This window comes from Neofelis nebulosa, chromosome 15 (genome assembly GCF_028018385.1).
Source record: "Neofelis nebulosa isolate mNeoNeb1 chromosome 15, mNeoNeb1.pri, whole genome shotgun sequence".
In the NCBI taxonomy this organism is placed as follows: Eukaryota; Metazoa; Chordata; class Mammalia; order Carnivora; family Felidae; genus Neofelis; species Neofelis nebulosa.
The window spans coordinates 47340819-47353826 of record NC_080796.1 but is presented as its reverse complement, the minus strand read 5'-3'; the positions used below and the strand labels follow the sequence as shown (position 1 = coordinate 47353826).

Below are 13008 nucleotides of genomic sequence, written 5' to 3'. Positions count from 1 at the left end.
TGGGGGACAAACTGAGGAACAGATAGAACAGAGGGACAAGGAAAGAGCCCCCAAAGAACTCCACCATTTATAGGATGGGCAGGGGAAGAGGAGTCTGCAAAGAAATTGAGGAGGGGCCAGAGAGGTGGGGGAGAGCCAGGAGATCTGAGTTCCGTGGATAGAAGCCCCGGGAACAGAGGCCTTCAGGGAGAGTGGCCAACGTTAGCATATGCTGCTACGAGATCATGTAAGGTGAGGCCTGGAAGGGGCCTGCTGGACTTGGTGAAGGTCCAGTGACCTTGGTAAGAGCCATTCTGATGGTCTGAGAGGGCCACAGAAGCCAGACTGGAAGGGACAAAATGGTGGCATCTGGCATGGACTGGAAGGAGAGGAGAGAGAGAAAGTGGTAGCTGGAAGGGGCCTGGGGCAAAGCCTCAATAACGTACGGGTGGTCCTGCTGCTGAATGAGTATCAGTCGGTTAAAGGCACCTGGTGTGATGTCTGTCACATGGGAGAAACTCAAAGAAAGTTCCTTCTTGCCCTCTCTTTTATCTCCTGCTTTCTTTCCTTCTCTTCCCTCCGTCTTTCCCAAACGGTTGCCTTGACACTGAGGTGAGGCATGGGGCCAAGGTCACCTCTTCTGATGGTCTTCTGTGGCCTCCAGCCCCAGAAAGGTGCTTCATTCTCTACTCACAGGGTGACTAAGGCAGGACCCCCTGAAAAATCCCCCGGAGAAAGAGTTAATTTCTTCTAGGAGGCATGGGGATTGGGGAGAGAGCTGGGGTGGCCAAACTTCACAAGGGGACAGAAGTGACCTCCTCTCCACGGGCTGCCAGGGCCCCCCCACCAAGGCTCAGCATGCTTTTAACAGCCACCACCCCAGAGCAGCTCGCCCCCACCAAGCACCGTGGGCCTTCTCTCCTCCCTCCCTACCACCCAGACCCCTCCAAGGTCCCCAAAGTCCTCGTGACCAGCTCCTTGTTTGAGTTGTTTTATTTAAGGGTGACAGGGGAAGGAACGGGCTCCAAGTCCAGAAACAGGCATTAGGACTAGCGAGGAAGAAAAGCCACCTTGGCTTGTGAGAGAGTCCCCCAGGGGGTCATATTCCAGAACAACTGATCTTAGAGCCACCTAGATGACACCTAGGCTCATAAATAGACAGTCCCCTTTCAGAGCAAAACAGCATCTGCCGGCCTGGCCTGGGTTCCTGCTGGCTGCAGCACTACCACTGACTCGCTGGGTGACACTGAGAAAGTCACTTCCCCTCTCTGCTGCTTGGTTTCCTCACCTGCAGAAGAGGCTGTTGGACCTGCTGACCCCAACAGCGCCTTCCAGCTGGGTATTCCAAGGTCCTGTGGTCTGGGGTGGGCAGCCTCCACCCACGCAGCCTCTGCCGGTGGCCAGAGCAGGAGCCTGGTGTGTTCACAGCCTTTTCCGGTTGGCGTGTGGATTTCCACACTCCAGCAAGCGGCTGACAGCCACCTTGGCTCCAAAGGCTCATAAATGGGTGGAAAATGACTCATAGACTCTCAGAAAAGACCACATTTTCCCAGCCCCGAACAGTCTTCTCTCACCGGGATGGCGGGATGGCGGGATGGAAGGATAGCGGCAGGCTGGGGGAATGGGAAGCAGGCAGCCTGTTGCAGAGGTGCGGCCAGGGGAAGGCAGGCCGCAGGCACACGGGCGCTCTCTCCACCTCTTCCTGGCTGTGATCTGAACCTTCTCTTACCTCCTCTCTGGACTACTCTAAGGCTTCCGTGGCACGGAATTTGAACAAGATGTTGTGAGCTCCCAGAAAATGTAGAGAGTGGATTGGAGTGAGATGGGGTCAAACCCTTTCCTGCCCCCAGCCAGATGCAGGCAGTGTGATTCCAGGGAACTTTCAGAAGGAAGTGCTCTAGCCTTTCCCCCTCCCTGTGGTTTTAGATAGCCAGGAAGGTCTTCTCAAAGTCTAACCTTTATGTCTCCACCTGCATCCTCCAAGAGAGTATCTGGTACGTCTCATTGCCTCTGGGTGGGTCCACAACCAAACCTTGTGTTTCCACCCCATATGTGCAAGGGATTGCAGGGGACCAAAAAAAAAGGGGGGGTGGTTTAAGGCTTGAGGACTTTGCATAGATGGTGGGCAGTGCCGGGGGCGGGGGGTGGTGAATGGAAGGCTTAGAATGATTGTGGCCCAACTTAACTGGGGTCCAGGGAGGGGCAGCAAGCCCTAGGAGCTCCTGGACAAAAAGAACAGTGATGCTCAAATTTTAATTGCATACCAATTGCCTAGAAGGTAAAAGGATGGGTCTTGTTAAAATGCAGATTCCGAGTCACTAGGTCTGGAGTGAAGGTTGAGAGCTAACATTCTCCCACGGCTCCATGATGCCAGTGCTGCTGGCCCGTGAGCCACACGTGGAGTAGTGAGGGTCAGAACCGCAGTTCCCAGATCTGGGTCTGCCTCAGTGTCGTGGGGCAGAAGACCGTAGGAACAGACCTCTGAGATCCCTCACAGCTGCCCTTCCGCACAGTCTAGGATCAGGGTTAAGAACACACATCGGCTTGGAATTCAGACAAACCATTTATCAATTCTGTGATCAACTCCCCAAACCTTAACTTTCTGTTCCATAAAATGAAAATCACGGTACCTCCTATAGAGATTTGTTGCAAGGAACAAAGGTGATGTCTGCTAAGCATTAGCCTAGAACCGGGTATCATAGTAAGTGTTCAACAAACATTAACTACCAGGACGATTCTTATCACGCCCCTACTGGGCTTCACCTGGTTTTCATCATTTTCGTCAACTCCCGCTTTGCTTTCATACACTAATTTTATATCATGTTCACTTGCACTGACTTTCTGTCTTAGAAGCTTAAGACCACAGTGTATGGGAGGGGCAGGGTAAAGATGGGTGTCTGTGTGTGTGTGATATTCCCACAACAAACCACGAGCCACTGAAAGGCAGGCCCTTGTTTTAGGACTGGTCTCAGGAACTTTTCTGCTATAGTTCTAGGCACTCAGCAAAGCCTAAATAAACAAACCAATGGATGGACGGACGGACGGACGGATGGATGGATGGACGCCAGTGGTTGGTTATCCTCTTTCCTCTAGACATACCCGGAACCCAGGCCAGGGCTCTGCCCTGATGCCAGCTGCTCAGTGAGGGCATTAATACAGGAGGAAGGAAACTTGCCTCTGTCTTCTCTCCATGGGGGAAGGGGTCACCCACTTCTTGGCTCCACCTGGGGCCCATGTGCACCGAAACCACCTCTGAGTTATGCACTCCCACACCGCCACTTGGGGTGCTCCTGCCTCTTTCAGATCTCTCAGGCCTAAGCCTGGGAGAGCTCCATGGGACTCAGGAGGCAGGAGGGTGAGGACACCCACAAGTCTGGGCTGAGGTGTTCCCCATGGGGCCAAGGCACCACACTGCTCCTGGGTGGCCCCGCTTGGGCCAACTCTATCCCAGACCAGCATTTACGGCCGAAAAAACCTCCACAGAATCCTAGGGCCCAGCCCACCACGGACACTCTCCTAGACTCTCTAGGAGCCAAATTACCCATGTTCAGAGCTTCATCATATGCAGGGGGCTGCCCGCGTGCCCGCCCACCCACCCACCTCAGAGAGGCCTCTGCCCCAGACGAATGTAGTAATCAACTCCCGGAACCTTGAGGAGATCCAAATACAGTAGCATATAATCACGGAGCCCGAAATAGCTGTGCCAGGGAGGCCATCTGCCATCTCGGTGTGTCTCTGGGGACCCCTCAGCTGGGCCCCACAGCATGGCTGGGCCTCAGGGCCCTTTCTGGCTGGCAGGCAAGTTGGGTGGCCCTTCCAATATTCACTAGATCACCTGATGGGCTCAGGGGCAGCTTGGGGGCTTCTCCATGGCAGACTGGACGTCTTCAGAATGGGATTTGGATCAGCACTGCCCTGACCTCAGGGCCTTATTCTCCCCGCAGGCTGCCAGCCTTGGACCTTACTTTGCCAGATGCCTGCACCGCTGGTCCATGGGCTACTGCTCCCTCTAAGCCCTCTGTTTTCATTCTGACTCAACCCTCAGCTCTTCACCCCATGCACTCTCCCATAGGATGCAGGCTCGCTCGCTCTTCTCCACTGTCCACCTTCCTCCTTGTAGCCTGTTGAAGGTCAGCTCCCTAAAATGTAAGCCCATGTCCTAATTCCCGGAACCTGTGAATGAGACCTTCCCTGAAGAAAAGGGTCTTTGCAGATGTAATTAAGGCTCTCAGGGTGAGATCATCTGGATTATGTGGGTGGGCCCTAAATCCAATGGCAAGTGTCCTGATAGGAGACCAGAGAGAGATGCAAAGAGAAGAGAAGGTCACGTGAAGATAGAAGGCAGAGATTGGATGATGCGGCCCCAAAGAATGCTAGACACCAAGAGAAGCTGGAAGCGACCCTGCTGACACCTTACCCTCAGACTTCTGGGCTCCGGAACTATGAGAGAATTAATTTCTGTTGTTTTAAACCACCGAATTTGCTATGGCAGCCCAAGGAAACAAATATATCTCTTTTCTTCCGGATTGGTTCTTAATCTTCAATGCGCACGGAATCCCCTGGAGGACTCCTTCTCCATCTCCTTCTCCTCCTTCTCCTCCTCCTCCTCCTCCTCCTCCTCCTTCTTCTTCTTCAACAAGAGAGAGAGGGAGACACAGAATCCGAAGCAGGCTCCAGGCTCTGAGCACAGAACCCGATGCGGGGCTCAAACCCACGAACCATGAGATCATGACCTGAGCTGAAGTCAGATGCTTAACCAACTGAGCCACCCAGGTGCCCTGGAGGACTTCTTAAAACACAGATTGCTGGTCCTTCTGGACCAAAGATTCTGATTCAGTAGGTCTGGGGTGGGGCCTGAAAATGTGCATTTCTAACAGGTTCCCACATGATGCTGATGCTGCTGGTCCTGGGACGACACTTTGAGAACCACTATTCTACAAGTTCTATTCATGACTGTGTTGGCCCGTTCTCTCCCCCAAAAGCACCTTCCTCAACAACCCCCCTCCCCTAGTGATGGCCTCCTCCTTCCCAGGGTGCTGAGGAGAGCTGAGAAAATGCCTCCCTGAGGGAATTCTCCAGTCCTATGTGTAACTGGCTCTTTCTTTTGAAATCCCCCAGGCCTTCCACTGGGGCCTTTTAAAGATCTGCTTCAGCGAGGCTGTGAGTGGTAAGGTAAGTCATGGTCAGGCTCTACTACCCTCACCACAAGAAGACCCTACTTAGTTCCATGCCGGACTCTAACTCTACCCCACTGGGGAATCTTGAGCAGAGCAATTTCCCTCTCAGGTGTGTCTGTAAAATGGGCCATAATGCAGACGCAACTCCTTGCAAGGATAACATAGAAAAAAACTGTTCCTCATGAAAAGCTTCTAGAAAGATCTTTTTTTTTTTTTTAACATTTGTTTATCTTGAGAGAGAGAGCATGCGAGGGAGCAGGGAAAGGGCAAAAAGAGAGAGGGAGAGAGAGAGAGAGAGAGAGAGAGAGAATCCCAAGCAGGCTCTGTGCTGTCAGCGCAGAGCTCAATGTGGGGCTTGAACCCACAAACTGTGAGGTCATGACCTGAGCCCAGACCAAAAGCCAGATGCTTAACCAAGTGAGCCACCCAGGGGCCCCTAGAAAGATCTTAAGTCTCCACACAAGTAGATTGTTAATAGGCACAACCAGCCTCAGGCCCTCTCTCCAGGAGTCTGGGGGTTATGAGCGAAGCCAAGGGTCTCTAGGGATCAATGCTGAAGCCACATAATCAGCCCCAGCTTCCCCAGGCAACCAACACTCTCCCCTTGTTATGGGCTGAAGAGTAATGGATTTAGGAGGTGATTAGGATTCGGTAAGGTCATGCGGGTTGAGCCCTCGCGAATGGGATTAGTGCCCCCAGAAGTGTCAGGAGAGAGCCTGTGTCCTGTCTCTGCTCTGCCAAACTTGAGGGTGGAAGAAGTCAGCCGTCTGCAACTCAGGGGAGGACCCTCACCCTCCTGCTCAACCGTGTTGGCAAGCTGATATCAAACTTCCAGCCTCCACAACTGTTAGAAATAAATTTCCACTGTTTACAGGCCACGCAGTCTATGGGGCTTTGTTAGAGCAGCCCAGACTGGGCTCCATTCAACCCTAGAACTCCCAGAGTAAGGACTGAAACAGCCCAATCCAGGCTTCCCACTGCCCCCCCCCCCCCCCCACAGCAGAGCGCACAACCCAAATCCAACCCTGGGAGCAGGTGCTCTGGAAACATCTTGGTCCCCAGAACGCCGGAGATGACCATTCCTGAAGGCTTGTCATCTGCTTGCTCAGCAGCCTCAGAACGGGTCTTGAGAGGCAGCCCAGAACCACAGTTATGCGCGTAGATGCTGGGCCAGGCTGCCTGAGTTTTGCCCATGGCTCTGCTCTATACTCACTGCGAGAACATTCGTCAAGTCACATCACCCCCCTGTGCCTCAGTGGTCTGCTCATCTATGAAATGGGGCGATGAGACAGCTACGAGTAAGCATCCTGAAGGAGTGCCATAAGGGGTAAGAGACGTAAGAAGTAGGAGCCCCTCACACATGCAAAGTGCCATCTAAGGGCTGGTTATTATCAGTCTGGCTGTGGTCGTCTGTCTGGGGGGACAACTGTCCCTTGGAGGGCGGTCAGAGGTATGGAATGAGGGGGACCTGCTCAAAAGCCCCTTGTTTCACCTTTTCTAATCCTTGTCCTCACAGAACCTCTGGCACTGGCCAGAATGGTTTCACCGTTTTCTCCTGGAGAAGCTCAAGCCTTTCCTCCTCATGCCCCCTCACAGATTCCCAGGAGGCCAGAAGCGTTCAGAAGGATGCTCTCCATTTGCACAGAGAGAGAAACAGAGACCCGGAGAGAGGAAGCACACAGCAATCATAAGCGATGGAGAGACAGGGCCAGTAACCCCATTAGGACATTCTTGTATCTCTGGAGCATGACACCCTTCCTCTGGGGACACCTGTCTGCCAGTCACTTCATTTGACCCTCCCACTTTAAAGAGAGGGAACTTTAGGCTCAGAGAGGGGAGGAGAATTGCCAATGGCCTCGTTGCTTCTTAGTGACAGAGCCAGGACTTAAATCCAGGTCTCTGGATCCTAAAGCATCGTGTCTTAGAGGCGGTGTTAAGAGATGGAGGTTAAGAATATGGTACTTTGGGGGGCGCCTGGGTGGCGCAGTCGGTTAAGCGTCCGACTTCAGCCAGGTCACGATCTCGCGGTCTGTGAGTTCGAGCCCCGCGTCAGGCTTTGGGCTGATGGCTCGGAGCCTGGAGCCTGTTTCCGATTCTGTGTCTCCCTCTCTCTCTGCCCCTCCCCCGTTCATGCTCTGTCTCTCTCTGTCCCAAAAATAAATAAAAAACGTTGAAAAAAAAAAAAAAAGAATATGGTACTTTGGAATCTGTAGTGCAGTAGAATGCCAGCTCGGTGACATTCTAGCTGTGTGATCTTGGGCAAGTTGCTTAACTTCTCTGGACTCTAGTTGCCCCATCTATAAAATGAGAATGATAGAAGCTACTTTATAGGGATTTCAGGATTATATGAGATATGAATGTGCTCAGCATTTTGAAGTGTGATAAGTGGGAGCCGCTCCTCCCTTCCCACCTCACCCTGAGCCCAGCTGCCTTTCCATGCACACAGGCACGCCCCTACCCCCACAGACGTCTGTCCACCTCTGACTTCTCCATCTCTTCCCCCTCCGAAGCAGGCAGCCGATGTGTTTTAGATTGGCTGGCTTGCGCTGAGAGGGTTGTGGTGGTTCTAACTTGGGTTTCAGTTTGGGGTCTGGCACTGCTCTTGATTAATTTCCCCAGCTCGGCACAATGTTGGCCAGTTTCATGTGGCTGTCCTTTGCAATTATGCATTTCTCCCCGTAGGGTGTCCAAGATTGGGCTGTTTTCCTGTTTTCTCCCCTTTATTCCTGCCACTGTGCTTTTCTGATTCTTCTCCAGGGACCCGCCAGCCTGCACTTCCTGGGCCCCGCCCCAGCCCAGTCCTGAGGTCTTTCTGGGCTGTTTTTCTGCTTTTCCATGCACTCTCCCCCTTGCCCTGCCTCACCCCCACTCAGTTTCTATTTTCCCCCAGGCTCCACTGGCTTCCCGTGGTTTCTCTTGGCCTTGGCTCAAGCCTGGCGTGACACATCTGGCCTTGCCATCCTCTCCCTCCCACACTGGTTGGGGAAGAAGCAAGTGTATCCAGGGAGGTGGTATCGTGGGGCTGGGTCCCACCCACCCAGGTGCCAAGCCAAACAGCCCATGCGCCATGTGCAACTGCTTACCTAGGGCCCTATACCCCAACCTAACCCCACTCCTGACTAATCCAAACCCACTTTCTACTCCCCGGTATCCGGTTCTAGCTAGTAGAAAGCGAACCACGGGATGGAACCTTCACTGTGGTTCCAGGAATGTCCACAAGAGTCTGTGCAGGGACCCTCCCTTTCGGAGGTGAGGAACAGCCCTTGCCAGGGACCTGAGCCCCTAGGTGCTCTGGGGAGGATGTACCACCTGGCATGGGCAGGGATGTGTCTCCTATATACTACCTCCCTGATCCACTGACTTCCTACAGGAAGTCACTAGGAAATTTCTAGTTGCTGGTATCTGTCAGGAGGGAGGGAGGACCACCCAGTGACGGCCATCAAAAGTGACTTGCTTTCCTTGCAGCCATGATGGAAAGGGCACAGCCTTTGGAGCCTAACAACCCCGGGGGATAGCCCTGCTTTTCCCACTCGCTAACTCTGACCTTGGAAGAGTCCGTGAGCCTCTATTTCTTCATCTGCCAACAGAGGTGGCCCATATTAAAGAGGAGGTTTGGTGAGAAGGAAATCGGATCACGTACATAAAACATGTCATGTAGCACTGACACATGGAGGGCCTCCCACAATTGTCATTTGTTCTCACCTTCTCCTTTCAACCTAGCCACGTGGGCTGGTTTTACTGTCTCTGAGACAGAGGGGCCTGAATTAGTAGGACAGAGCCTCATTTAGAGGTCCCCAGCTTCCAACAGCTCAGGATATAACCCCTATAAATAGAACCTTCGAGTTGGGTTATGCACTCTCCCTCTTCTCCCCAGCACACACACACACACACACACACACACACACACACACTGATGTCGTACATGTAGAGTGACCCCTTTCCAGTTTGTCTGAGATGCTTACTCACCTTACTCACAGGTACCTCAAATTCAATAGGTCCACAAGGACCTCGGTGTCTCCCCTTTCCCTGTGCCCCTCCCCAGAGCGCTCATCCTCTGGGGTTCACGACTCACTCATATTCTTACTGTGCTCTTACTATGTGCCAGGCTCTCAGTGACCAGCCTCTCTGGCCACCCAGATGTGAAAGCCAGAGACACGGCTATCAAATGGATTCCTCCTCTCCTCCAACCCCCACTTCACATCTAGTCCATACTACTAGCAGTAATAACTGTAGTAGTAGCAACAAAGGATACTGGTTGGTTTTTTTTTAGTGTATATTAACTCATTTCCTCCTGGCCTATCGAGGTACAGAGACGCCACCTCCAATTTACTAACAAAGAAATGAGAACACAGAAGTTAACCCGCCCAAGGTCCTACAGGTAGTGAGCGAAGGAGCCGGCCCAGAACATCTGACTCTAGAGTCCATCAACGTCTTTTACCCCCACTACCCCTGCCTTTCTTCAGCTGCTATCGGGCACCCTTGGCTTACCAGCCCCTTCACTGGCTCCACACCTCCAGGCTGTCCTCCGTAACTGCTGCCAAAGTAATCTTTCGACGATGCAGACTCTATCACCTTGCTCTCCTGCTAGAAATTCTTCTGTGGCTCACCAGTGGCCAAATCCTTCACAAGGTTCATGGCTACTGGTGAGGCATTACCTCTTGCTCATTCCAGATCTCTCTCCACCACTGCCCTCCCCCACCCCCGGCCTCCCAACACACACACAGTGCAGCCAAACTCACTGCCTTGTAGGGTCTCTAGAATTTACTTGGTTCCTTATCTTCGTGTCCTTGCATGTGCTGTTCTCTCTGCCTGGAATGTCCCTTCCTGACTCTTCACCTGGTTGATGCTTACTAATCCTTCAAGAGGCAAGTCAGGTTGCAAAGCCTCGAAAGTGTGTATAAAATGAATGGATCGGGGCGCCTGGGTGGCGCAGTCGGTTAAGCGTCCGACTTCAGCCAGGTCACGATCTCGCGGTCTGTGAGTTCGAGCCCCGCGTCAGGCTCTGGGCTGATGGCTCGGAGCCTGGAGCCTGTTTCCGATTCTGTGTCTCCCTCTCTCTCTGCCCCTCCCCCGTTCATGCTCTGTCTCTCTCTGTCCCAAAAATAAATTAAAAACGTTGAAAAAAAAAAATTTTAAAAATAAAAAAAAATAAAAAAATAAATAAATAAAATGAATGGATCACTGGCTAGGTAAATGAATGAGAGCATAACAGCATCACCACACATTTGCAACTGTATGGAGTCTTCTGTTTACAAATCCCTCTCACGTTTGCTACATATTAGATCGTCCTGACAACTCTGTGAGATAGGCAGGGAAGGTAATTATCCCCAATTTGAAGGTGGAAAAACTGAGGCACAGAGAGGGTAAGTGACACAATAGTGAGGATCAGCGCCAGGACTTGAAGCCAAGTTCTCTGCCTCACAGGCCAGTGCTCTCTCACAGGATGGATTGCAAGGGGCAAAAATCTATTCATGTGCCTTTAAACTGTGGGAGGAGGGGACTGGGCCTCTGTCCCCTGCCCTGACCCACCCAGACAATGGGGAGTGATAGCACTGCAGGTAGAAGTCGTTTACCTAGCTCCCCCAGCCACTGGGTCTGCCATTTCTCAGACAGTGCAGAAGAAACTGCCTTATAGCCCCAAAGCATCATGCCTAAGTCTGAAAGATGAGACCTTTGGGATGTGATTCACAATTAAACAAACAAACCAACAAAACTTAACCTTAAAATAAGTGTGAAGTCCAGCAAAAGTCTAATGTTTTTCCCTATTAGTACCTCTTTGATGCTTTGGATGAAATGTCAGAATCTGCACACAGGCATCCCTCCATTTTTGGCTGCCCCTGCCTTGCTGGTGCCCTAAGTAAATGTTTAGTCTGCCCTCGGGTGTGGAGACCAAGCACAGGTTTTGCTGGCCTTTGATCTTCTGATGCTGGGCTGCCTGGCCCTGTTCAGGGGTGACCTAGATGGAGGGAGAGAAGGTGCCTGGGGCCAGGGGCCCAGCACTTATTGGGATGGAAGGTGGGAAGGTGAGAGAATGAGGGGAGGCAGGGGCGGGCCCATCAGGCAGCTGGGGGCACTGGGGTGCAGACACAGAAGCAGGAGGGTAGGGAATGTCCAGGGCAGGGGGAGGGGAGGGAAGCCCTGACTCTGGGTGGGTGTGGCACAGAGGGTTGGCTAGGGCCCCCACGGCTGGGCCCCTCTGTCTGTGGTGTAAGGGGGTCTGAATATGGGTTATGGGAAGGAAAGCCACGTTTCCCACCTCCTTTGTCCTTCCACCTGAGGACAATCAAGACAGTTTAGAGTTGTCTGACTCCTACACCCATGGACTGGGCAGGGACCATGACAGAACCCACAGGCCAAGGATGCCAGAGGCCTTCGTCCTGACAGTGCAGGTTCACTGTGCCTCAGTTTCCCTCATGGCTAAATGTTATTAGGCCCACTCCTGTCTCTCAATTATGATTTCTCCCCAAACATCTGTTTACTCTCCCATCAGATGTAGGATGTACTTGAAAATTCAGTTGGCTCAGCACGCACGTATTAGGCACCGGCTATGACCCAGGCCCTGCGACGTGCACTGTGTGAATAAAAGGCAGCACCTGGCCCAGAGGATCACAGCTGGCGGGCTTAAATCACTAGATAGCACCTGTTTCTGCTTCCGCCCTTGGACTCAGTCTTGCCTCCATGATGCCCCTGCTGGGTGAGAAAGGAACTGCAGGGCTCCTTGAAGAGATGGCTCTGTCCTGGGTGGCCAGCGAGACTCTCAATGCAGTCCCACCCCCAAGTAGGGGAAATGGGTGTCTGAGCCCAGCCCTGCCCCCGAGCCCTGGGGGCTAGAGCAGTTTAGGTGGGGTGGGGGGAGAGAGCTCCTTCCTGACACTTCTTTGAGGCGGCAATCTCCAACCTCCGCCCCGGGGCTCCATGGCAGAAAGCCAGACACCCCAGGACCGCTGTCCCGGTGGCCCCACCTAGGGAGGCCCCATTCCCACAGTCCTCCGGTGGGGGCCTAGAGCCCTCCTTCCCGAATGCAAGAGTACACATACACACGCTGTCGACAACAAAACCCCCGAAAAAATCCAAAGCCTGGAGCAGCTTTCTGTCTGGAACATGGGGTGAGAACGGGGTGGGGGGGGGCACAGAAAGGAGGGGAAGACGAGGCAGGGGGCCTGGGACTGTGAGTCAGGCCCCAGGAAGCTGGCGCCCCAGCCCAGCCCTCCAGTGACTCACAGAGACTGCAGGCTCCGCAGCTCCCACAGCGCCTCTGCGGGGATTCCTCCCAGCTGGTTGTTCTGCAGCATCCTGTAAGGGGAGGAAAGGGCTTGGAGGACCCACACAGCGTGCGCGGAGCTGGGGGATCCTCCCTGCACCCCTGACCCGTGCCACACCCCTCCCTCCTGCCCCAGCTGCCGTGCCCCAGAGTGCCCTGTGCCCTGTCCCGTTAGTCGGGTGTCAGAGGCTGCCGAGGCACTGCGGGCCGTGCAGGGGGCTGGGAGGGTGTCTCAGGAGGGCTTCTGGGATGAGGCAGGGCTGAAGAGGACCTTGGAGAAGAAGCAGAGAAGACAGTTGGGGAAGCAGTGAGAGGCGGACGTCAGCACACTTGCAATTCTGTCACGATTTGGTCAGGAAGGACACTGGGAGATGTCTGCTTTCTCCCCAGGCATGTTTCCCTGTCTATGCACCTGAAAAACTGAAGATGTCTTTGGGGAAGGGGAGGATATGGATGAAGGCAAGACTCCCCCCCCCCCCCCAGGGTGGCAGGGGCCCAGGCAAATATATTTTTGTGGAATCCTGTCTACAGAAACAATTTGAGGCGCCCCGGATCAGCATGTCAGCGGCAGGCTGCTCTTCTGGAACTGGT

General features: G+C 53.4%; 1 protein-coding gene across 3 annotated transcripts in view; it reads right to left on the bottom strand.

Moving 5' to 3' along the window:
* The window catches only part of LGR6 (leucine rich repeat containing G protein-coupled receptor 6), a 121994-nt gene that overhangs the window by 69901 nt on the left and 39085 nt on the right, over positions 1 to 13008 (bottom strand). For 2 of the 3 annotated variants that reach the window (XM_058700223.1, XM_058700225.1), the window contains exon 4: positions 12378 to 12449. The exons of the other annotated variant lie outside the window; for it this stretch is intronic. In XM_058700223.1, the coding sequence (XP_058556206.1) occupies positions 12378 to 12449 (72 nt within the window). The remainder of the gene's footprint in view (positions 1 to 12377; positions 12450 to 13008) is intronic. 3 annotated transcript variants of the gene reach the window in all.